The sequence below is a fragment of the Eubalaena glacialis genome, chromosome 5, assembly GCF_028564815.1.
Source record: "Eubalaena glacialis isolate mEubGla1 chromosome 5, mEubGla1.1.hap2.+ XY, whole genome shotgun sequence".
Lineage (NCBI taxonomy): Eukaryota > Metazoa > Chordata > Mammalia > Artiodactyla > Balaenidae > Eubalaena > Eubalaena glacialis.
In genome coordinates this window covers 1195798-1221807 of record NC_083720.1, presented here as the reverse complement: position 1 = coordinate 1221807, position 26010 = coordinate 1195798, and the positions used below count along the sequence as shown (strand labels likewise).

At 50.3% G+C, this 26010-nt stretch overlaps 1 protein-coding gene across 9 annotated transcripts in view; it reads right to left on the bottom strand.

Moving 5' to 3' along the window:
- NSD2 (nuclear receptor binding SET domain protein 2) overlaps positions 1-26010 on the bottom strand; it is a 77114-nt gene that overhangs the window by 26364 nt on the left and 24740 nt on the right. For 8 of the 9 annotated variants that reach the window (XM_061191814.1, XM_061191820.1, XM_061191821.1 and 5 more), the window contains exons 3-9: positions 23859-24018; positions 16551-16717; positions 15572-16054; positions 7214-7358; positions 4755-4873; positions 2456-2537; positions 1161-1285 (exon numbers count right to left, since the gene is read on the bottom strand). In XM_061191814.1, the coding sequence (XP_061047797.1) occupies positions 1161-1285; positions 2456-2537; positions 4755-4873; positions 7214-7358; positions 15572-16054; positions 16551-16717; positions 23859-24018 (1281 nt within the window). Of the gene's footprint in view, positions 1-553; positions 736-1160; positions 1286-2455; positions 2538-4754; positions 4874-7213; positions 7359-15571; positions 16055-16550; positions 16718-23858; positions 24019-26010 lie in introns of those variants that run through there. The other variant, XM_061191823.1, reaches the window with a different exon arrangement.

Here is a 26010-nt window from a genome sequence, read left to right as displayed (position 1 = left end):
AACTTGGACAAGAAAAATAGGAAAAATGTTTTGTATAGAATTTGCCTTTTCATGTTTCAGTAAGCTCCCAGGAGCTCAGCGAAGAATTCTTCCTGCGTTGTCTTGACCGTGCCCAAATGTAAGAAATGTTCAGTTACCTACACCCACTAAGACTGGCCGAGAGCCCCACCCCACACCGCCCTGAGGCCCCTGCACGCCTGCGAGAGCAGATGCCCACCCCCGAAGGCCCGGCCCCCTCTAATGGGCATAAGCACCTGATGCTGAGAGAGCAGGGGACGCCGCGTCCCCACCACGGACCACAGTGGAGACCGCGTCAGAAGTGCCACCTTCTGACCCACTCCCTGCCTCACTACCCTGTTCCGAAAAAGCCCAAGGTGAGCATCTCTTCACAGATAGTCTAAAAACAGGACTCACGTCTACAATGAGAAAAAGAATCACAGGGAACAAAATAACAAGAAATTAAGACTCGACAATAAGCTCCTTGGGTAGTCTCTAAAGCTGGGAATCCCAGACTCCCTCTGGACAAAAAAGGGTCATACCTACATTCTGAGGCTGTTTTTCATTTTGTTTTTATTAACGGCAAAGACTTCAGATTTGACGATGCTCTAGATGTCATGATACAGTGATGTGTGAGAGCCTCAAACAGCTACAATTTCACTAGCGGATACTTTCCGAGTCCAGAAAAGAGGAGTCACATTACCACGGCAGTCCTGACTCACCTCGACACTCAGGGACCTAAAAACATGCCAGAATTTAAAGGACCAAAGCTGTGGACCCAAAGTCACGGAATGCACAAGGCATGTGCACAGCGTGTGGGCCCCGCCATCCCGCTGCGTGAGCACACCAGCCCCGCGGGCAGCCCCGCTGACGCTGTGTCAGGTTAGGACCGGGTGAAAAATCACAGGACCAACATCTTGAAGACAGATTTCAAGCACAATTAAAAGCATCAATACTGAAGTACAGCCACGTACATTTACGCATACACCGTGTGCGTGTGTATTTCTCTCTGAAATAGACACGGCTCAGAGCACCTAACCTCCCTGTGTCTGTGGAGAACACCCGTGTCACGCTGATTAAGTCTGACCTTTATCACACTTCAATGTGGGTAACTAAACGGCCTTTGTGTGAGTGCGTGATGATCACTATTATTATGATTTTACCTCATTCTCAGTTAAGGATGCAGAAGGAGAAGAGCTTTTGCTAAAGGCGAGCGACGCAGACGCCGCTGCGGGGGCCCGGTGCCGCTTCTTCAGGGGTTTGCAGGCATCAGACAGATGTTTTGTGGCTGTAAGATAATTTTGGTTTATAAAGTAAAGTTTGAAACCTTAAATCCTCAATCTCTTTCCTGCTTTAAAAGTACCCCGCTAATAAATGAAGTTTCTAAAGATGGATTTTCTGGGCTTAACTTTTTGTTGTGGAAAAATCAGGGCTGACGAGCTGGACAGTGAACTCCCACGTCCCCCTGCCCAGCCCACAAAGCCCCGCCTGGGCCACACCAGTCCCACCCAAGCCTGATGTCAGGTCCCCCTGCCCGGCCCCCAACCCGCCACCTGGGCCACACCAGTCCACCCACGCCTGGTGCCACGTCCCCCTGCCGGTTCTTCTGCAGCAAATCCCAGACATGTCATTTTACCCATGGGAAGCTAGAGCACCTCTGCACGTAAGGTTTGAATGCGGCCACAACAGCACTATTACACTTAAAAGTAACAACCCTTTCTATCATCAAATGTCCAGTCAGTGTTCAAACTGTTCACAAACGTCTGTTTTTTTAAAACAGTCTGTTCAATTAATTTTTAAAAACCAGTACAGCTCTTTATGCAAAATAAGGGAAACAGAGCCATTTCCAATCTTCACTTACTCTGTATTTTATTTTCCTTTCTTATTACAATTTGGAGATGGTAAGCTTTCTTTAATGAACTACCAGACAGATACATCAAAAAGATAATTAATGAAAAGGTAAAAAGTGACCTGATTCCCCCTTCATTGTTTTGACAGTTATTTTTCACAAACATTTTGAGCTAGTTTCTTCAACATGTAAAACAGAAATAACCAGTCATTACTTTTACTTTTTAGCTAATATACATGGAGAACTGGGTACTAAAAATAGTGGAATTCACAGCAACAACTGGTACCATCAAGTCAGAAACCTGGACATTTCTGATTCGAATCACTTCTCTAACCTAATTTAAACTGAAAACAGCAAAGCCAAGTAGAAGTCAGCAGTAGAGTGACTTCAGTGACACTCAGCTGACCGTCAACCGCACACTAAAGCGGCTCACCTTTAACTGCATGGGAACCTCCTCCCCACCTCGCCCTCTAGGCTCCAGCTTCCTGCTCACACGCTCACCCCTGGCTCCACCCCCCCCGGCCCCCAGCGGGGGCTCCCCGAGGACAGGACCAGGCCGGCTGCCCACCGCCAGCCCAGGGGACCTGGAAGGAGCGCTGACCACATTACCTGCCTGGCTCTTGAGCGAGGAGGCTGCCTCGATGGCCTTGCAAGAGCCTGTGCGGGATGTTTTGTCTGTGAACGTCTCTCTCTGTTATAAAAAAGGGGGGGGGGGCGGAGGGAGGAAAGAAGGAAGGGAGAACAAAGAAAACGAAAAAGGAAAGAAAGGGGAAAAGTCTCCAATGTGAACTAACACAGGCTGCTGAAAAGCCGTGTGACAGAAACGTCTTCCTGCGGAAGCGTGCTCTGCACAGACGGTCAGCGGCTGTGGCTGCCCAACTGACACCCTCTCCGTAACTGGGCCGATTCTCCCCTGCCCACCCCACCCCACGCTGACAACTGCTGGGAGGGAGGGGCAGGGGCCGGGTCACTCTGAGAACCTCAAATGAGACTCCTCAGTAAGCTACCAACCGTCCTCTGGGTTCAGCGCGCAGTGAGCCGGGAGGGAGCGCCACTTCTACCCTAGGCGAGCCCAGTCCATGCAACGTGCGCCTGGCTCACTCCAGCCCACCAGGCGGACCCTTTCCAGTCCTGAGATAAGCCCCAGACAAAGCTCACAAACAAAGATCATCCGAAAGCACATTTCACAACAGAAAAATAGCACACACACAAAAATATCATCAACATTGGTCTAGCGCTCAGAATTCAAATAATGTAGTCTGGACAGCACTGGGGCACCACTGCCTCACAGCCACCCTGCTGCCCAGGAGGCCAAGTTTGCCCCGGACTCCAGCAGGGATGGGGACAAAGTAACAGATGCCCAGCACTGGGAATGCTACCTGGCCCATCCAAGTGCTCAAAGCATATTAGGAATTATACCCGATATGGCTTATAAACTTAGGTTTATAAAAACCAAACCTAACACTACTCTCTTTAAAAATCATCTGTTATTTCCTGAGCTACTAGTTAGTAAAATTTCTGTCTAGCTACTTAATGTGAATTTTGATATTTCAAATGTCCAGGGTCACACACTTTTTTTTTTTTTTTTTTTTTTAGGTAAATCCCTTATACAAATATTTCAAAGCAACCAGTGTCAGCATGACTGTCAGTAAAGGACCACTTCAACGGCAGGTGGCCAGAGGAGAAACTGAATATGTGCTCCCAGGTAACTGCACACGTCAGTGTTACCTAGCTCATTACCTAGCTCATTGCTGGACACCTGACAGGTGCCCCGGGAGAATGCTCTCCTGTCCAGGAAAATGGGGCAGGGCCTGCCTGCTCTCCTGAACTGCAAATACACCTTTAAAGAAATAAGACAGATGACGTGATGGCCACATATTTATGCTTGAGCAATATGTGAGATTTATTTTCTATTCTTCGAAATAAAACAATAAAAAGAACAACTTCTCAATTTAGATCAGTAAAAGATAGTTCGGGGAATTCCCTGGCTGTCGAGTAGTTAGGACTCCACACTTTCACTGCCAAGGGCCCGGGTTCGATCCCTGGTTGGGGAAACTAGGATCCCACAAGCAGCCAAAAAAAAAAAAAAAAAAAAAAAAAAGGAAGAGTTTGAAGTTATAATCAAAATCATAAATCAGAGTACAGCTACTCTGCCAGAACTACTATTAAATAAACATAAACTCAAATGTAAGGTACAAAGTCTAACCTCTCAGTTCATGAAGACGTTAACCGGGCGTCCAAATCACAGAGCGCACTGGCAGAGCCCACGTTCTCTACACGCACGAGCACGCATGCCAGACACAACAATACAGGTCCTCTGAATGTCTGACCCTTGGTCAGTTTCATGCTCCTCCAGGTACCAGGCAAGCTCTGCCCCTTGACACTGGCTGGCACCGGCTAGAGCTGTGAGGTCCTGTGGTTGCCTTTACAAAAGCTGGGCCTTTACATCAATACTTTTTTGTTGTATCAAACAGGCCTACATAGCCTGCTTAGTATTCACATTAAGTAAATAATAATATGAATTACTAATAAATGGAATGAGTTCATAAAACCTATTTCAATGCCTTTAACGGATTTTTAAACTTCTTATGAAGAATAACATATAGTGGATTTTGATGTTCTCCTGTCAACTCATTACTTACACACTGAATAATAGGCCCTACATTCAAGAGTCATTTTAAGTATACAATTTTGTTGAATCTAAACATCAAGAATTATTCAGTGTTGGGATGTGTTAAATTCCCTGGCAGATAAAAACTCGCTCTCCTCAGCGGCCTTCTCGAAGAAGCTCCAAGGGGAAAGCCAGCCCCGGCCTCCAGCTGACGCCTGCAGAGGACGCCTCCCCGCATCCCGCCTGCGGCTCAGGGGAACTGGTTCCTGCAGCCAGGCCCACCCAGGACGTAATTACCTTCCGAAGACTGTGCCTGTCGGTCCTGAGTCTCTTCCTGGGAGCGTCCTCAACTTCAGCATCTTCTATAGGGTCCTGTGTCCTCTTCGTGTGGTTTCTTTTTTTCCCATTTAAGTTACCTTGGAATGGGGATGGGGGAAACTTACATGAAAAACCCTCCACAAGCTGTCCTCTAGAGCACTGAGCAGCTGCCCAGCGCCTTCAGCGTGTAGATCCAGCAGTGATGGGCCACCTGAAACCCTGTTCATTTCCAAGGCCTAAGTACCACAGGTCAAATCTCTCTGCACTTTCCAAATGGCAAGTAGAAAATCCTTATCTCATCTAGGGATTATTATATTGGTATCTGTTACATTTTAATGTACTATAGCATTAAATCTAAATATAACCCAGTATTTTTACAAAGTCCTTTAACACATTTCCTTAAAGAAGCATCTTAAGTGAAACAATCCATGTGCATCTGCAAACTAAGCACCTTCTACATGTTTGCTTAACTGTGCCACCTGTTAGGTGTCCTCAGGGAGACCACCTAATCTGAGACTTAAGGTGTCCGAACTGTACTGACAGAAAAACAAGACGTAAAGTAAGAATGCAGATTCTAGAGAGAGAACTAATTTGAACACACCAAGGTTTATTTAATACAAGTCCAGTGTCTCCATTTGCAGGACTGCTTTACAGACGTTCAGGGTTTGCTCCTGGACTGTTCACCAAACATCTCCTGGGAGGGCAGTGTTGTCCTCAAACCCTACGGAGGGGGGCGGAGCACACCGGCCAGGAGGCTCAGGTCCCTGCGTGCAGCAGCCCTGGGCTGACACAGGCCCGGGGCTCTGCCTCAGGTCCAGGCCCAACATAGCAAGAGAAGAGCAGAACCGGAGCGCTGGCCTCACCAGCTGCCAGTACCAGACTGGCATAAGCCGGCCTGAGAGTGCCCTTCACTAAGCTCTGGGCCGGCCTCAAGGGAACACCAGGAGAGGCCTGTGGAGCGGTGGCTGTGGATCCACGGACCTGCCAGCCCCTCCTCGGCACGTGTGCACTAGGTACAGCTCCCAGGGGAGGGGAGGGTGCAGCCCTTCGCCCTCTACGTAAGGACCTCCCCTGTGCCAGGAGGAGGCAGTGGTCGTTTGTTACAGAGATGAGCAAGATGGGCATCTGTCTGAATTCCTAACACTGAAAGGATGGGACAGCTGACACCATGGCCTTTCCCGTCATCTTGGGGTCCCTGAGAGGGAGGGCTCGAGGCCTGCAGAGCAAACACACACCTGACACACATCGGGGGCAGGGACCACCCACGCTCCCGTCTGCCAAGTACTCGGGACAGTGACAAAGCGGGACACACAATCAAGTCACACTCACTCTTCAAGGGTAAGCTGAATCTGGCTTCAATAAAACCTGACTATTCTTAAATCAGCAGTCACTGAAAAGGGACACTTTTCTAGATTTAGCGTACTGATGAAGAGTCTGGTAAACTTTTGCCTTTTAAAGAAAATACACAAATCCTAAACATCCTCCCTATTCTAAATTGTAGTATTTGCAACAAACCCTGAACAACTTGAATGAAATTCACTATTGATATCATTAGATGGTTGCTGTGGAGTTCTAGAAAGCCCTAAAATCAAGATGGGAACACGTGTGAACAGAACAGGAAGGCAACACGGATGTAGGCCACCTCGGTGCTGACCGAGCTCATGCCCACGAAGCTCGTGCCCACGAAGCACCCTGTCAGGCGAGTCTGGAGGCCTCTCCACAACTCTTCAATGACGAGCCTTGAGAGATGCAGAATCCTTTTGTATTTCAAACTGATACCCAAACACGTCACACTTATCTTCCCATTACAGGTGTCAGTTTCCCACAGGCACAGAGGACACACCCAACCGTGGTGACCTGTCTTCCCCAGAGCTCACAGCATTAAGCCTCCCTTCTCTTACCACAGCCCAGGGCAAAGCGGCACTTTTTGTTTTTTCCCCCTGAAGGCCTAAGAAGAACCAGAGGCTACCCACATTCAACGTCAGTCCACGGTCACCCTCCTCACCCTGCGAGCTCTCAGGCCAACAGGCCATGAACGGCCAGCCCCAGGGCCAGAGCCCCTGCCCTCAGTGGGAAGCCCCCCACGAGGTGCAGGCGCAGCCCCAGCCGGGACGGCAGCCTCGCTGCAGGACCAAGGTCTGAAGTCTGACCCCGGCCCGTCACGCGAGCCTCCGGCCCTGGAGGCCGCCTGGACTCCGTGCCTCCCTTCTGCTCCCTCACCGCACCTCCCCCCCCACTGGCTGCAGGGGAAGGAGAGCGAGGGGCCCGCAGGGCCACAGAGGACCCCACGGAACAGCTCTGGCGACAACGAGCAAGGAGACCAGGCAGCAGAGGTTGCTTTACTGTGACCGCTGCACTCGGGTCAGAGCCGGAGCGCAGGCCGCCACACGACACACACCACGGCTAGGCAGAGGACACGAGCACAGAGCTACGGTTACCAGAGTCTTCTTCGGACGGGGACGGGGCCACGAGGGCAAACTTGGTGTGATAGCGTGCTTTCTGTTTCTCATTGAGCATATTCCACTGGGATCCAAGCAGCTCTTCAATCTCCTCGGCGGAGGCGTCCGGGTGCTCAGCGACAACCTGCGGACACAGGAAAGGTGCGATAGGAAGGCTGGATGCCCGAACTCACACAACGCGGCACACGGCCCCTGGCTACTCAGCACGTGGCGCTCTCACTCCCACGTCATGGAACTACGTCCCATAAAGGCTTCAAAGAAAAAATAGTGTTTAACTGATGTTGTAACTCATTGAAAACAGTGCTGGTGGAAACAATTCCAGCTGTATTTGTGTAAATGCAGGAAATGATAAGTGGTAAGAGAAAAAGTACACTTTTCCAAAATCACTAAACTGTTGGTAACTTGCAATTTCCTAGGCACCCTTGAGAAGCCAGCAGGAGGAAACACAACCTCTGGGTACAGGGGCGAGCCCTTGGCTGGCTTTCTCGCCGGCCGTAGCACCAACCCTCCTCCTTTCGGGTCTGCGCTCGGGAGGGCGTAGACGTGGCCGAGGAGCCCCGCCCCGCTGCGCCCCGAGACAGCCACTCCTCACAGCCGGGACACAGAGCTCCCCGGCCCTGCAGCACACGGGAAATGCAGATCCTCAGGACCCACCCCGGGGACGCGCATCTTCACAAGGTCTCCAGAAGAGCCCCGTCACTGGGCTGTGAGGAGTGGGTCCGGGCTGTGCACTGTGATAATCCGGGGGGAGGGCGGGGAAGGGCGTAAAACTATGGTGCTCAGGTCCCTGCCAAGGCGGCTCCAACCCAGCGGGCCCGGTTCTGCTATTTTAAAGGTCTCCCATGGGTTTCTAATGTGCCCCGACTTTGAAGACCACCAATAGCAGGGCGCGAGGTCCATAAACCACAGCCACAGAACAGATCTGACCCACCTTCCTGTTTTCGCACAGCCTATGAACTAAGAGTTGAGTTTACATTTTTAAATGTTGAAAAAAATCGGGGAATCCCCTGATGGTCCAGTGGTTAGGACTCAGCGCTTTCACTGCTGAGGGCGCGGGTTCAATCCCTGGTCAGGGAACTAAGATCCCGCAAGCCACACGGCGTGGCAAAAAAAAAAAAATCAGAGGAAAAATATTTCATAGCACATAATAATTAGAGGAAATTCGAGCATCAGTGTCCACAGTACAATTTTCTCTGAACTCGGCCGCTGGCATGAACTCCCAAGTCCTCCGTGGCTGTTTTCAAGCTACGACGGCAGAGCTGAGGAAGCGCGACACAGACCTCTGTGCCCAGGCCCCTCCAAGAAAGCTTTGCCGACTGAGTCAGAGCACTGGCTGCTGGCTTGGGAGCCAGACCCCAGGTTCAATGTGGCTCGTCCGCCACAGCTTTGAGAAGTAACTTGGGTAAGGGAAGGTGTGTCTCCACTGCCCTCTGTGATGGACTTACCGTGACATCTCATCAGTGGGTTCCTGTCACCACCTGGACCTACTACTTGCCCAGCCAACACGGCAACCTCTGCCTCCAAACGCAAGCCCCAATCCACAACTCCACCCCACAGATGGCTTCGTATGGCCTCCAGGGTCCCCGCGCCTCACCACGTCCACCTTGGCCCTGCCGGACACCAGCACCCCACCAACTCTGCACGTCGAAGCCTGGCTCCGGCTCCCGCACTCCCCCGGGGGCTCCTCGGCATCCCTGTTCCCATCTGCACCTGCCTGGGTGTCTCCAGCCCCACACACGCTTGCTCCCTCCTCTCAACTTGGGGCACCCTCCCCTCCCGCCCAGCCTGCCTGCCTGCCACTCCACCCGTGGCCCCCAACACTTCAAGCATCAAGGATCTGAGACCCTCGCGGCAAAGGCTTCCGTGCAGAGCTACAGATCCAAGACTCCTGGAGCACAGCACATGCGTCTGCGGGGCTGTCGCCCAGCCCAGGCCACAGCATCCCCGATCAGAATGAAGGGTAATGTAAGTGCTCGCAGCTGCTTCCCCAAACAGGACTCCGAAGCCCTGGAGGTCACCCTTCCCCTCGCACCTAAGCCCGTGCCAGGCTGGCCAGCTCCGCTCCTGCACGTCCTGTGCCCGCCCACCCTTCCTGGCTCTCCATCCTGTCCGCTCACTGCTGACGCTCCATCCCAGAGGGCCTCCTTCCTGCACCCAGAGGGCCCCCGGCCCGGGCCGCCACGGGTGGGGCTCCTGCCGCTGCGCGTCAGCCAGGCAGAGGTGCGCCCACTCCCGCCAGCCCGCACCCGTGCGCCTGAGCCACACGCCGGACGGCCCCCCGCAGGCTGGGCGCACAGCAGGCTGGACCCCCTGACTGCACGGGCCCACGCTCCCGGAGACCTCCCCCTCCGCAGGCCGGCTGCAGGCGTCCTGTCAGCTCTCAGCCCGGCGCTGCCCGCTCGCACCCATGCAAGCGGCGCTCCGCCAGGACAGGAGATGCGCTGGCCACAGCCGCCGGCGGCCCGCGGTGCCCGCCTCCTGGGAGCGCCCGGGCATTTTCACCCTCACCTCTGCTGGGCCCATGATGGCCACGACCGCTCAGCCCAATGCACAGGTCTCATGAGGACAACCGCTACAGGCTCTGCACGCGGGCACAGTCGGGGCCGGGTCCCGGTCTGCTTCCCGCCTGTGTCACTTCACTGCGGAGGGGTGGCTTCACCTCCTCGCGCTCAGCCAGGAGACAGGGCTCGCTGCGCCGTCACGAGAACCGAACGGTTCCTCGCGACAGCGTACTGGCAAGGTCTCCGACACGTGGAGCGCTCCACCGCGGCCACCGCTGTGTTTCTGACACACGACAGAATGGACAAGCAGCCGTCAGTACGGCTGGCGCGGGGAGGAGCCGCCTGGCAGCCCCCAGCCCAGGCCCGGCGCCCCGCGGGGAGGAGCGGGTTGGGTCGGAGGAAGCAGGCCCTGCGTGGAGCGAGGTGGTGAGATGCCCGCGCGCGGCTGGGAAGGCGGCGGCCATGCTGCTGGAACACTTCTGCAGGCAGGTGTCCGAGCACAGCCTGGCCGAGAGCAAGAACAGCTCCCGGAAGACGCCTCAGGAAGAGCTCAACCACAGGCCGACAGACTCGGCGGACCGAAGGCTGCTCACAAGCTTGCCCAGAACCTGAACACCGACTGCGACGGGCGCACCCGCTTCGACGAGTCCTGGACCCTGACAGGCGGCACCACCAGCCCCACCGCCACCTCATCGCCAGCAGGAGCCGCAGGGCAGCAGCCGGAGGCCCCGCCCCACCGTGCCCACGCCCGCTGCTCTTCCTTGGCTCCCTCTCAGCCTCCTCTGCCCACCCAGGCCCCTGTCCTCTCTTGTCCCTCAGACCTTCTCCTGACCCATTGCTGAACAGGGGGAGGGGGGCTGTTCCTTTGCGAGGGTCTCGGTCCCCGGAGCCAGCAGGCCCAGGCCCCTCTGTGACAGTGCTGTTTGGGGACCCAAGAGCTGCCCCTCCTCCTGTTCAGTCCATCTACCCTTCCAACCTCTGACACCCCTGCCTGATCCTGGGCCTCCCCTGACCTTAGAGGTCGGCTGGCTGCCTCAGGCCTCCCCGCTCCGGCAGCACTCAGCCCCTCCGCAGGGAGGGGAGACTCGCAGGGACCGCCCTCCAGCTGCCTCTGGGTCTGGGAACAGCTAAGCAGAGTGGAGCCCCTCCCTCCTCCTCAGCCACTGAAATGGGCAACAAAGGCTGGATTTGGGGTTTGTGTCCCCCTCACCCAGTCCCTTTGTAATGTTCATTAAAAGCCTTTCCACTCCTTGGGGAAAAAAAATATGGAAAACCAAATACCCACAAACCCACACAGCTGAAATGTCACCAGCACAACCTGAGACTCCACGGGCTCCTCAGAGGTTGCTCTCCCTACCCCCGGCCTCCTCACACGTCTTCCGAGAGCGTCCCGTGAGCCTCGCCTCCTAGTCCTCAGGCCTCCCTCCTGCTGTCCGGCAGAGCCACTGGACGGTGCAGTCATGGCCACACAGGACTTCCAAGTCTAGGGCGTAGAAGGCCTCCACCCTGCCCCCTGTGACCACCTGCTGGGGGCACGGCTGGCCTCCGAGTGGAGTGCGGCACCTTGCAGGAAGGTCCTCTGGCCCACTCCGGCCTTCAGATGAGGCTGCAGCCCCAGCTGACACCCTAACTGCGACCTCATGAGAGACCCTGAGGCAGCACCACCCAGCTGAGCTGCTCCCGAACTCCCAACCCAGAGACACCAAGACAAGCAATGCGTGTTGTTGTCTTAAGGCACTAAGCTTTGCGGTGACTTGTTACGCGGCAATAGACACCTAATACAAATGTTCATGCAGAGCTGAGACCTAAAACAGTGGTGCAACTCTAATGAAGCTGTAAAAATCAGGGTCAGAGAAAGTGGGAAGAGGCTTCAGAAATAGGAAACTGAGGCGAAAAGCATCTGCTGATAAAACTGCTACTAACACTGGTGCCTTAGTAAACTCTCTCCCCTCGCGGGAGGCTTCACCCAGCCGCTCTCCCCTCGTGTGCAAACCACACACGGACACGGCACAGCTGCTGGCAGCTGTCCGCCAGCCCCGCCAGCTCCTCACGGGCCACGCACCCGTCTCCCAGCACACGCCTCTCCGCCAGCTCCAGCCCCTGGAGCGGGACTCAGCAGCAGGGGGAGCTGCACGCCCAAGCTAAGCCTGCTGGACGCAGACGGGCGGCCGAAACACGTGAACAAAGAGCTCAACCCGTTTCAAGAAGCATGATGCCTCTCTTCATTTGCAAGAAGCAAGCTGGAAACGTGCAGCAAAAAAAAGTCAGCAAGTGGCAACCAAATGTCCTTGACAGTCACAGTCTTCTATCTAGTGACCCCAGAAAAAGAGGCTCCATCCACTCTGTCCCTCAAGGGCTGGCCACTGATTAACCAATTAACAACCAAACAAAAACCATCCTTGGGTGCACCACCACTCTCCAAAAAGAAAGAAACCCCTAGAAAGACCCAGACTATTCTACAGGATGGAATCAGGGAGCAGCTTCCTCAATTCAAGTCTAGAATTACTCACTACAGAACCAGCACAAACACACTTGTTAATAACAGGTAAAGAATATCCTAGTAGCCATCACTTTTCTGACAACGTGGAATTATCAAAGCCCACCAGCACCCAAACCCAGACAGGAGGGGAAGGGCTCGTGGGGCTGACCCCCCACAAAGACCAGGGACAGGCAGCAGACCGGCGCTGTAACTGTGCACCTTGAGTTTGGTGTCTGCACTGAGCACGACGCCCACGGCAGAGCTGGGCAGAACGGGCTCTGGAGGGGTGCTCGGAGGCACAGAGGCTGTGCTGTGAGCTGCAGGGGGTCGGGGTGCACAGCACAGCCCCACGCTGCCGCCTCTGGCCTACAGCTCATCAGCAATCTCCGCAGCGATAAACTTCTGTCTGGTCTTGGTACGTGTCGCAGTGCTGCAAGGGTGGATGGAGAGCAAGTTGGTTCCGCAAAAGTAAAAAGGGTGGTCTTTGGAAAGTGGTCTGAATTCTCTTTCACACTTTCAAACGAGTGGAGCTTCCACGGAGATACGTATGGACCAGGAAGAGGCCGGAGTGCGGCTGGCTGGCAGTGCTGAGCTGTCACAGCCATGCCCTGCTCCCGGCGTCTGAGAGCAGGGGCTCCTCCCAAGGTGTGATGGGGGTCCAGCTTCAAACACGGGCATCACACAGCCTGAGCTTACAGCTCCCACCTCACCCACAGAAGGCCCGGCGCAGTAAGTGCACACTGCTCTGTGCTCCGGCTGGTCCACACCCACAGTTCCCCACCAGGTGTCAGCACCTGGACAGAGGCACGGACCTGGAGCTACACCCGGACTCTGCATGGATGCAGGTAGGCAGGTAGGCAAAACAAAACAGTGGGCATGTTGCACTTTTCACACTTCCGGTGACGGGATCTGCACAGCCTTCAGCAACTTACTCTCCTGCTGGACGTGCAGTAAGTCTAGAGTTACGCGGCAGGACACGCCACCATCTGTCATTCCTCCCACAGCATCTCACGGTTCTCGACGCTGTGCTGCCTCCTTGGGCGCGAGGGCAAAACTCCTCACGGGGAAATACCTTGCGGTGAAATCACAAGACAGAGAATGTGCATCTTCAATTGCACTAGATATTGCCAAATTTCTCTTGAAACTAGGTGTAAGGAATGATCCTCTGCCAGCCCTGCATGGGGATTCCCACCGCGGCTTCATCTCCTTGACCACAGAGGCGCTGGGCTTGTGTCCACTCGCCTCGCTGTGACCGTGACACGTGGTTCCCTGCTGTTCCCGGGCTCAGCAGCCTCTCTTTGTGAACTCACTGGCCATCCAGGCTCTTCTGTAAACTGTCCTTCTCAAAGCCTTTCCACTCTGTCCTTCAGGGTCGCTTGAGCTCTGCACACGTAGCTTTCATCTCATTTTAACGCAGCTCCTTTATCATCAGTCTGCCTTAAGAAACCCTCCCCCGCAAAGAGACAAAGCTCTTCTCCCGTGGCGGCCGAGTTCTGACCTCACCAGTGGGGTCCCAGTGCCTGTCCTGAGCAGCCAGCCCACTCAGCTGGCCAGCAGTCCTTTCCCATCTGCCTCCATATGCTTGCGAGTCTGCTTCTGGGTTCTGCTCTGAGCAGTTTTCAGTAACAGAACTTCCTCTGTGTAGGGCAAGTCCTCCGGCTGAGCTTCTCTTCAAACGTGGCTATGCTAGCATCTACTTAAAAAGGCAAAGAAATTCCTGTTGGGAGTTCTCCCAGGATGATACTGGATTTACAGTTGAACAGAGGAGAGATGACAACTTCAACTTCAGAATACTGTTCTGAACACTGTGCTGCCTCCTATTTCTCTCTGTTTAGGTCTGCTAAAATATCAGCCATTTTCCTCCAAAGTTATACATATTTTGTCATCTTTATCCCTTGGTACCTTATTTTGTTACTATCACAGACACTACATTTTTGGCGTTCCACTTCCTCTGTGTGTTGCTCTCATCTCTCCCGGTGCTGGGAACTCTTCCTGAGTCTCAAGGTTTCCTGTACACTCCCTTGAGTCTCCACATGGACCACCTCCTTTACAGTCAGGCCTCTCTATTTTTTTCTCCTCTTACTGTACTGCCAGTACTTTCACTACAACATTTAATGTCAGTGGTGACAGAAGGGCATCCTGCCTTGTTCATGATTAGAGAGAGAATGCTTCTACAGTTCCTTCAATACGTGTGATGCTTAAAGTTTCTGATAATCACCCTTCAGCAGATTAAAGGAAGTTCCCTTCTAATCCTGGCTTGCTTTGTATCAAAAAGCAATGACTTGGGACTTCCCTGGTGGCGCACTGGTTAAGAATCCGCCTGCCAATGCAGGGGACACGGGTTCGAGCCCTGGTCCGGGAAGATCCCACGTGCCACGGAGCAACTAAGCCTGTGCGCCACAACTACTGAGCCCGCGCTCTAGAGCCTGTGCTCCGCAACAGAGGCCACCACAATGAGAAGCACGTGCACCGCAACGAAGGGTAGCCCCCGCTCGCCGCAACTAGAGAAAGCCTGCGCGCAGCAACAAAGACCCAATGCAGCCAAAAATAAATAAATTAAAACAAACAAACAAACAATGACTTCTGGGGAATTCCCTGGTGGTCCAGTGGTTAGGACTCTGCACTCTCACTGCCAACGGCCCAGGTTCAATCCCTGGTTGCGGAACTAAGATCCCACAAGTTGCATGGCACGGCAAAAAAAGCAATGACTTTTATCAAATGCCTTTTCTCCACCTACTGAGATGATCATTTAATGTGCGACAGCAAATCACAATAACAGATTTTCTAACATTACACCTGCCTTACATTCCTGAGAAAAGTCCCACCAACCCATTCACTTCAAGTAATAGTGAAGAACCAAAGATGGCGGCCTAATCCCTTTAGTTCTTTACACTGGAATCAAGCCCGGACCATGTCCGAAGAGACGGTTTATTCTATAAAAATGATTAAGAACACTAGTCAAATGTTTTAGTCGTTGACATAGTACTGCCCTTCAGACACCATGGCGCCAGTGGCTGCGTTAGGTTCTGTAACCACCTCCTGGAGAAGACGCTAACCCAGGACCAGATGTTCAGGATAAGGCCGAGCTTGTAGCAAAGAGCAGCCCACCTCCCATCGTCCCTGTGGGAATATTTTAGTAACCCGGAGTACAAAGGCAAATATCTTTGCTCCCAAGAGTTGAAATGGCCGTTCCCTAACAACACTTACTTATTAGATCTAAAATCTACAGAAGGCTCGCTACAGACTGTGCTGATAATGCTGAGAAACAGGTGATTCTGCACTGCAAGGGATGTCCCTCAAATGCAGAAACTCCCCAGAATGAAAACACAACAACTTAGAAGCCATCACAACACCAACCTCATCCCTGTGCTTTTGACAGAAGACCAGAAACTGGGACGCCGCATCGCCCTTCCTGCTTCTCGGAGTGGAGGCCACGGCCTTCTTCCTCCCTGGAGGAGACCCCACTCCTCGCTTGGGCTCGGCCTCTGCCGTCTTTTGAGGAGTGGTCTTTCCTGTCCCCGGGTCACTGTCTTGGTTCTCAGCAAAGCAGGACAGCTGGGCTCTCCGTCTCCTCTTGACAGGAACGCCCTCTTCCCTCGTGGACTTGGGGCTGTCAGCAGCTTCTTCCCTGACTCCTGAGGACCCTACCATTTCTCCCAGAGACTCCACAGCAACACCTGACTCCTTGGCCACGTGGGGGTTGAGATGGAGCTGGTCCCCCACGTAAAGGAAGGTGAACTTGGCTTTCCTCTCCTCTACTGACATGCTTGCAGCTGCTTCTGCCTGAACGATGCCCATTGCCCACTGGGCCCTCAATTTCCCTGAAATAGGTTTCAACAGCTGAAAAGAGAACATAAGACATTGTAAGTTTCATTATATAAACATAAAAGTTAACCCACTTTAAAGAAGAATACTTTTAGAATTTCAGATAAATATAGAAATCAAAAACTACAAAAACCCATTAACTCGAAGGTTTTTGACAGAGTTCAGACCAGTAAAACTCTGTTTCTTTAAACTAGAAATCAATTCCAATTACATTTAACTAACACTCACATATAATATTATATACATGTTTATATATAGATATATATAAAGGAAAACAAAAATTATAAAACAAATTATCTCTGGGAGTCATCAAAGGAGTAAAAAGGATAACCTGTGTCTCTAAAGAAACCTGCCATATTGTATAACACAGTACACTTGGCAAAAGTAAACAGTGACAGACATAAGAAGCCGTTACAACATTTCAACCAACCACAGGTTCAAAACAAGATAAATAATTAAGAATAAAAATAAAAGTTTTGGTCTAAAATTATACTTAAGGAACATCTATCACCTTAATTTTCTCAGCTTTCGTGGGTGCCTGCTTGGCACTTTCCTGGCATAATTTTTCAAACTGTCCTTCTCCTTCAAAAGCTACAAGGCTCTTCTCAAATATCCAAGCTCTTTCTGGGGCATCACCAAAGAACTGTACGTGATACTGGCGTGCACTCTTTTTCTGACCTAGTTTTTAAAATAAAATGTTAGAACTTGAAAGTTGGAATTTGGGATGAAATTAGGCAAATCTATTAATAATTACTGATATAAAATTAGGAGCTGCTTTGAAGTTGTTTTATTGGGTGCTGTTGGAATCCGTTAACCTCAAAATAAATCCTGCTCTTTTTCTCCCCACCACACTCCACCCCAAAAGGGGAAACACATTTACGAGACTTAGATGAGGTTCAAAACCGACTGGGAAAGAATGCTGACCAGATTCACTCCTCATCCCCTCCCTTCCAAGAGCCACTGAAGAAGACCCCAAACAAGTAAGACGAGAGAGGACAACAGCAAAAGGGGACCGGGCAGCAGTGAGGGGACACAGGCTACTGTTCACAGCCTGGCTTCAAATCCCAGCCCTCCCACATACCAGCCGGGTGGCCCTGGGCCTGCCACTCACTCACAGCGTTCAGAGGGGGAATAAGGGTACCGATGACCTCCCAGGGCAGCCATGAGGCCACAGAGTAACCCCTCATATGTGCACCACTGTTACTCTTAGCAGGAAGAAGCCACATCCTCAGTGCAGACAGAAGGAACCTGAGCGAGGAAAGTGTCTACCTGGTCCCCAAACCCAAAAGGAGGAGTGCCAGATTCGGCTGGGGTGGAGTGAGATTGAAAACAGCTGGTTCAAAGGTCAGATCTCTGTGCCAAGTTGGGGAAGAAAGGCAGATCTCCACTGGGGAAATGCCAGTCCCTGTTCCCTCACACAGAGCACTGGCCACAAAATATCACAGGACACTCCCTAGAGAACCAGCGCACCAGAGGAAAAACCTCTCCACTGTGTCTTTTCTCCAAAAGTTGGAGATTCCCCCAACTAAGCGACCACCAGCCAGGCAGACCCTGTAAGGTAAGCTAACAGTCTCCCTACACACGGGCTGCAGACAGCTGAGTGCAGCCCTCTCAGACACAAGCGCAGCACCAAGGTCTGCCCCCGCAGGACCCAGAGAAGCCTCTAACATGAATGATTCCAAAACACACAGAAATAAACAGTCTCTGCAGGACCACAGACACTATGCCAGGAAGAGATGACACCTGACAAAGAAGAACTCTAGTTTGCTACGAGAAGAGAACAAAGAAAAAGAAAGCACTATGAGAAATTTTAAAATACAGTCATGAAAATAAAACTCAAGAAGAAAGCTTGGGGCTTCCCTGGTGGCACAGTGGTTAAGAATCTGCCTGCCAACGCAGGGGACACGGGTTCAAGCCCTGGGCCGGGAAGATCCCACATGCCGCGGAGCAACTAAGCCCATGCGCCACAGCTACTGAGCCTGTGCTCTAGAGCCCACAAGCCACAACTACTGAGCCCGTGCGCCACAACTACTGAGCCTGAGCTCTAGAGCCTGTGCACTGCAACGAAGAGTAGCCCCCGCTTGCCCCAACTAGAGAAAGCCACGCACAGCAACAAAGACCCAACACAGCCAAAAATTAATTAATTAATTAATTAATTAATTAATTAAGGGGAAAAAAGAAGAAAGCTTGGATGGAAAGTTAAGAATAAAATAAAATTCAAAAAAAAAAAAAAAAGTTAAGAAATCTCCCAGAAAGAAGAAAAAGATTAAAATGAAAAAATCTACTCTCATAAGAAACCCACAGGATCAATCCAGAAGGTATGATACCCAAATAACTGGCCTTCTAGAGAGAGAAATAGAGAAACTCATCAGAGAATTAACAACACAAGAGCACGTCTCAGAACTAACCCCCCCCCCAAGTGCCTCATCCAATGGGTGACCCACATCAGGGCACATCTTTGTGACATTCAAGCTATTGGGGGAGGGGAAGAGAACAGCTTCCATGTTCATGAAATGAGAAATAGAATGGCAAGGTACTTCAAGAGCAACTCTGGATGCTAGAAGGAAATAGAGTAATACCTTCAAAATTCCGAGAAGAATTATTTTCAACATAAAATTCTACACCTAGCCAAATCATTAATTGAGTGTGAGGATAGCGAAGTAGCATCCCCCGAACCACAGGAACTCAAATTTATCAATACCCGCCATTTACACTTTCTTAGGATGCCAAAAATGTACTCCAACAAAAAAGGAAAACTGACCAAGGAAGAGTACAATGTGGCACCATGGAAAACAATGCATGTAACTCAGTAAAGCATCTTAAAGAAAGTCTAAGATTACTACTATGCAAAAGACAGAGTGCCAGTAATACAGAGTTAGGTAGGAGAAAGGGAGATTCTAGGAGAGAGCTCCAAGGGAAGAAAAGATGAGAGGAAAGAATTCTTCCACACTGAAAGAAAATCTTGGCAGCAAGGAAAAAGGTTAAAAAATGAGATCCAAGAAGCAGAAAAGGAAAATGGGAATCAAACATAGGTTTTCATTTTTTCCCCCAATTGGAAAAACTAACTACATAATAGGATGAGTTTTAAGGACAGAGAAATAAATACTTGAAAAAAATTAAAGCTGTATGGACAGCAAAGTATACAATTTCAAAAGAAAGGCAATAATTAACTCCAGGAAAAACAGAAGGTTGTAAGAAAGAAAATGCAATTAAAGAACACAGCTCAGTTTTTCACTGAATGATACTTACATAGTCAAAATTATGAGAACAACTATGTTTGATGTAATAAAAACAGTGAGTTAATTATATGGGGAGGATGAAAGGGAAAGAAACAGGAAATGATTGAAGAGATCAATCTTCATCTTCCATAACAGAAAGTCAACAGAAAACATCTAAATGATAAATCAAAAAATAGTTCAAACTGGAAGAAAATGTTTAGAGTTAAAAATAATTACTTCTGGGGAGGGAAGGGGACTATTTTTCACTATTAACTTCTCAGTACAATTTGACTTGTTTGTAAGTGTGTATATTTCTTTGATTTTAAAACAGCTAAGATTCAAAAATATGTCAAGAGATTTGTGCCTGCTTCAATTATTTTAATACTTTGAAAGAACTTCCCTTGGTCATAAAAATGAATATAAATATATGTCATAGCATTTGCATAATGAAGAAAAATCTATTACAGTACATATGATGAAATAATATGAACGCACATCATTTTTTAAAATAAATAGTTAATGACACAGAAAATTGCTCCTTACATGTCAGCTGGAAAAAAAAGCAGAGGAGAACATGATAGGCTGATCCTAAGTTTATAAAATTAATTAAACGTTTCTGAAGTTCTTTCCTGCCTGGAAATTTGGTAACAAATGTAACCCAACTTTCTTGTATTTTTAAGTTTTTTTTTCTAATCCATATGAATTTTCTTTTGGTCCAAAATTGACAGGTGAATTACTCATTTTTACCACCATAATTAACCAATTGTCCCAGCACCATTTATTAGTAACCCTTCCTTCCTGTGACTTCTGATGTTCATCAATCACAGTCGGTATGAAAACATTTATCATTGATGCCCCACCCACACTCCCTTCTAAGAGAACGTGGCCTCCACCAATAGCCCAGGAACCTAATTTTGTACTATGTTCGTTTCCTCCCCATCACGGCACATTAGACGCAAGGTGACCCCTGACCCCCTGGGCTAGACTGAGCCAGAGTCTCTGTCCAGATTCTGTGGGGCCTTTGAGTTGACAACAGCCATTCATGCATGCAGAATGGACCCCACAAAGAGATAAGGCTGCCTCAGCGCTGCAGATACAGAGAGGAAGAGAAGCCACAACAATGCAGACGAGGCCAGGTGTCTACAGAAGCAAGAGACAAAATCACAAGGACAAAAGGCCACAGAATTCCACAGGAAACAAAGAACAAGGATCACCGCCTGAGTTTCCTGGTTCAGTCCCTGGGGGTCCAGAGCCCCCAAAATAGGTAAAGCAGAAACTGACAAAATTTCAAGTAAAAGAAGGCACATCCATTATCACAGTGGGAGATCTTAACACACCTCTCTTCTTCGTAGCCGACAGAACAAGCAAAAAGGAAAAAATCATATTACAGTGTCTAATAACCCAGAACATGAGAAAGTCAGAGTACCTATAATATTTTTAGAAAATGCTGGAATTTAGAAAAAGAGCAATGAGGGTTCCTTTCCATAACACAGAAAAGGTGAAAACAAAAATCTCCACAACAGAAGATAATTTGACTCGATACCCTGGTACCTAAAGAGAAGACTAGTAGGATCCAGACGCACCAGGGAGATGGTGACGTTCCCAGCTGCAAAAGAATCCAGTCTTCTCCACTGTATAATACCCAAAACACACATTTATCTTGTTTCCAGCTTAAGGGGTTAGGCCTCAAAGCTGCTGGTTAATCCATCTAGATGCCCTGGGAGACGGTCACCAAGACAAGTTCTGCTGCTACAAATCACGAAAATGCTATTAGATTTTCAAAGGAAACCTGAACTCTCCAAAGAGCTGTGCTCTCTTCTGCATGGACATTATACTTCAATTTTTAAAGCTTAAGTGCATTACTACTGATCCAGATTCAAGCACACCTGTAATCCCAAGTATGATAAATAAAAAGAAGTACACATACGCAAAAAGAAAAAAAGAAAATCGGGGGTGGGAATCAGGGGGAGGGGGAGGGAGTTCCATCTTACAGGGAAAAAAAAGTTCCTGCTTCCCAAGACCCCCTGCTCAGCCAGCCCCATGCCAGAAGCCGTCCCTCCGCCATAGCCCCGTCCTTCCCCAGCAAGGACGCCTAACCCCTCAGGCACGCCCAGCACGGGGTGCTGCACAGAGAGCTGGGCTCAGCACTGCCAGGAGACCTGCCTCACACTCCGGTGCCCCTCTGTCTCCCGTGGCCTTGGACACACCCAGAGCCCAGACCCGAGCTTCCATACACCACTCTCTACTAAAAGGACCCAGGTTTCTTCTCAGAAACAGCTGGTTCCAGGACTGGGGCAAAGAAAGTTCAAAATGAGCCCGGAGTGTATTTAGCTAGGCGACACGTAAGGAAGTGCTCCAAGACGGATGGAGACGTGTCAGAAGGACACGGCTGAAAGGGACTTCATGGGCTCCCACCGGCCAAATCTGGCACGATTTGCGCATTAAAAAGAGTGAAGACTGTAATACATAAGTAATTTTTTAGGAGGGAGCTCACCTTCACAGAAAAACGCCAGCTCCTTAACCATGAAACGCATGGTAAAAATGAAGAGCTAGCATTCAATAAGCCGATGGATCCTCAGGGAGGATTAAAACCACAGAGCAAGCAAGGCTGTCAGGGAGCCCGGTCCCAAGCATGGCCACTGATCATTCACCAATGACAAGCAGGGCCGTGCCTTCCCACTGGAAAGCTCTTGGCCACCACCTCCTGGGCGGGCGCCGGCTGCACGTGTCCTTCCGCCACCCCCAGGTTCTCACGGGTTCCTCTGACCCTTTGCTTTTCAAAGGTCATCTGAGTCCCCTTCCAGCTGCAAGGCTTGCATCCTGGCTCTCTTCCTACTGAGCTGCTTTTCAAATGCACATCATCAGTCTTCAGAAGCTGATCTGTGATTACGGAGGCTGTGCCTCCCGGCAACGCAAAACCATTCCTAGAGAAGCACACTGTTGGGCTGCACCCCTCCTTCTAAGTTTGGGCACCTTCCCACAACAACTCCTGCCTGGCCCTGCGCCCTGAGTCTGATCACGAGGCCAGAGCAGCCTAAGAGAGTGGGGTTGGGCGGCGGGTGCTGCTCGAGACCGCAGAGGCTGGGAAGGGCACCCTGATTCAGCCTCAGGGGGAACACAAGAGCAGGGGTGCACCCTGGGACCCCTGAAGCCCTCTGACAGGGACTCCCTGATGCTGGCAAGCTGAGGGTGCTAAATGTCCTCCACCGAGTCAGAGCCAAAGCCAGCCCACAGGCTCCTCTCCAGCCACTACTGTCCTGCAGAGTGCATGCGCAGGCCGGGGCCTCGGGGCAGGGTCCAACCACCCAGGGGGCGGGAGGCCTGCACCTGGGGCTGAGGAGAGGTCCTCTTCATCCCGAACCTGCACCCCCTCAAGCCTGTTTGCCAGGGAGCCACCAGTGTACCCCACTCCCAGCAGCGCTGCCCCGGCGAGAGCTCAGGCCTCCATCCACAGGCCAAGAGAGGCCACGCACTCACGCTGAGGCCATGCAAGGCCAGCCCACAGCTCCAACCACCCGCGCTTCTGGGGGGCACAGGTCACTTGGGCACCAACTTGGTCACCTCCAGCTCTGTGTCACCACCTCTCACCTCCCTCAGACCAAATTCAAACTTTAGAGCAACTCTTCAGGAAAATCTCAAACCACCTGATTTCGGGGGTTTTTTCCCTCCAAAAACACATGAGTTTTTATGTGTTTCATGAACTGTCCAATTATTATTTAAATTAGCATCTGCTCTAATCTGTATCAATAACATACTACATTCTTAATATATTCTTAACTGTTCTGTGTACTGATTTATATTCCCAAGTTTCATGACACCAAAGATGATCATTTCTAGTTTTTTTCCTTCTTCCCACAGACCTAATAAAATAAACTGGGACTTTTTTTTAAACTAAAACTTAGTATAAAATACTAATTCTGAAAATCATGCTGAAGCAGTCACTGTATATCTAAGTAATAAATTATTTATCATAAAACCTGAAAAGCAATACAAGGCAAAGACTGCTTCTCTTTTAAAACTAATTCAATCAGATAAAGTACGTATCTAATTTGGATATAAAAAGAAAAAGCAATGTGTCACGTGTGAATCACTAACTTTACGCAAAGTTGCAAAATGAACCACAAAAAACTTAACAACAACCCACCCCACCCCCACCTCCAAGCTGATTCAAACCTTGTTGTATGAATGGCCACTAAGCACATGAAAAGATGCTCAACATCACTGATCACTAGGGAAATGCAAGTCAAAACCACAGGCAGCAGACAGAAAGTAGAGCGGTGGCTGCCAGGGGCTGGGGAGCGGGCACTGAGGACCTGTTACTTAACAGGGACAGAGTTTCAGATTTACAGGATGAAAAGAATTCTGGGGATGGATGGTGGTGATGGCTGCACAACAATGTGAATGTATTTCATACCACTCAACTGTGCACTTAAAAATGGTTAAGATGGTACGTTTTATGTTTGTGTATTTTAACACAATAAAAAAAAAGAAAAAAAGAACCACAGTAGGGCTGTTTAAGGAAGAGTAATAAAGAAGTTTGGAGATGAAAACAATTAAGTGCAGAAGATAAAGATGGAAAAACAGCCCCCAAAACACAATACCTTTCAGTTTGGTGTAGCTGTGCAGGAGTGGATCGTCGGAGACCATGCATGGCCACCAGGGGTAACCGGACACCTTGGACCACACCAAATCCCCGACATTGTACTTCAACAGCTGGTCTTTGTCTCTGCTATTTGGACAGGATTCTTTCTTAGCTGGAATCTGAAAATGAATAACAACAAAAGATACATCTAGTACCTACCCCTAAATCCAGCCTCCTATCCATAGAAGACCAAGGATTAGTCAGACAAGAGATTCAACACACACACACACACACACACACACACACACACAAACCCCTAAAAAGAAGCATGCTTTCCCTCACTGTTTTTCAGGTAACAGCCCTGATATCACTTCATCAAAATCGTTCGTCTCTTGCCCTCAGCTAAAAGGTCAGCAAGTACCTAGCACACTGTAGGTGCACAACATTACAAAGATCTCCACATAAATCTATTTCCTTGGCCTGGTGGGTGATCTTTAATGGAGCCTATTCGCAGGTCGAAGAAGAACTGTCATGGAATTCATACCCTGACCCTCCCGCCCCTTCTGAGCCCTCGTCTGACAGTTAACCTGCTGGAGAGAGGACCCGGGGTGGCGAGGACACGGGGGCCTGGCAGCAAGTCTCAGCCCCAGCACCCACCATCCAAGGCCTGGGGCTCCTGGCGTCTCGGTCGCTCCATCTTAGAGCCCAGGCCAATTAGGAGGCTGAAGGCCAGCAAGAACAACCCCCTCTCCAGGAGGACGAGCCCAGTCAGCACGGCCCCAGGCCTCCCCCTAAGAGCGCCACCTACTTGAGCAAATCGCTGAACTTCTTTGGGCCTCAGTTTCCGCATCTGTAAACCGAGGAGAACCCCGGTTGTTACACACATCAGGTGGTGAGGGCTGACACAGAGCTGTCACATTACACGCTTTTGTATATGTGCTGCCAAAGCGAGCACTCATTACACGCTTTTGAAAAAATGCTGGCTCTCACGTTATTCCACAACATCCCAGGTTTACACTGACGGTGTCATCAAAGCCACGTGACAACCCTATCAGGACAAGTATAATATTATCGTCCCCACTCTGAAGAGTCAAATGAGACTCTGAGAGTCAAAATCAGGTGATTTACCCAAGTTTTACCTAAACCAAGTGGCAGAGAGCTAGGGATAACTTGCACCAGCCTCTTCCCCCATAAAAGAGTGAGGTTCCCCACACCATGGGTGCTTCAGAAAAACCATTGTATCAGCCCAGGTCACTCAACTAGGCTTTTAAACAATTTACCATTATGATGACATTAGAGCCCTTGAGCAGTCAAAAGACATTTTTTTGAACCCTCAAAGTTCTTCGTTATTTTAACTATTTCAGGGAAATTTTGGTCCTTTCCCTTCCTACCTGTGGGATTGTAACCAAGATTCCTCAACTATAATGTTACACTAATTATTCCAACCTTAGTGATGATACAACCCAAACTGGTCTCGAGTCCCCTCTCCCCACTCCTGCAAGTGGGCCAGGAGCTTTGGCTGACCAGTGAGCACAGGATGTGTCCCAGACCCTGTTAATCTAGACCATCAGCCCCCTCGGTGAACAAGGGCAGCTACAGAGCCCTCCCCAGTTCCTTCTGCCAAGGTCTAGGTTCCCGAGTGTCATTTAAGACCTGGTGGCATAAACCACCACGTTTGTCGTCCTACGTTAGGGGGTCTCCACCCCAGACTTTGGTGAGTGAACACTCATTCACGCGCACCCAAGTGATGGGCTCTGCCCTGGAACCAAGAACGTGAAGGCCTGAGGCACAGCCCCAACCCTCAAGGCAGCGGCCCATCTGCAGGACCACCGGGGGAGGACACCTGGGAGTGGATGGTGAACCGTGGGGCAGGAAGGTAGGAGCACACCTGCACAGCGCAGCCCTGCTCCCCTCCTTGGGCAGCACAGACTGAAGAGGCCCCCACTAGATCCCCACGCTCCTCCACTGACCAGATTCAGGCTAACGGGCATCTCTGGAGAGGAAATCTGTGAAAAAGGACAGCCTGAAGGTCAAGGGCTCTGGAACGGGCCAGGCCTGGGGTCAGACACTCATTTAATCTTTTTTTTTTTTTTTTTTAATTAAAGTTTTTGTTTTTGGATGTGGACCATTTTCTGAAGTCTTTATTGAATTTGTTACACTACTGCTTCTGA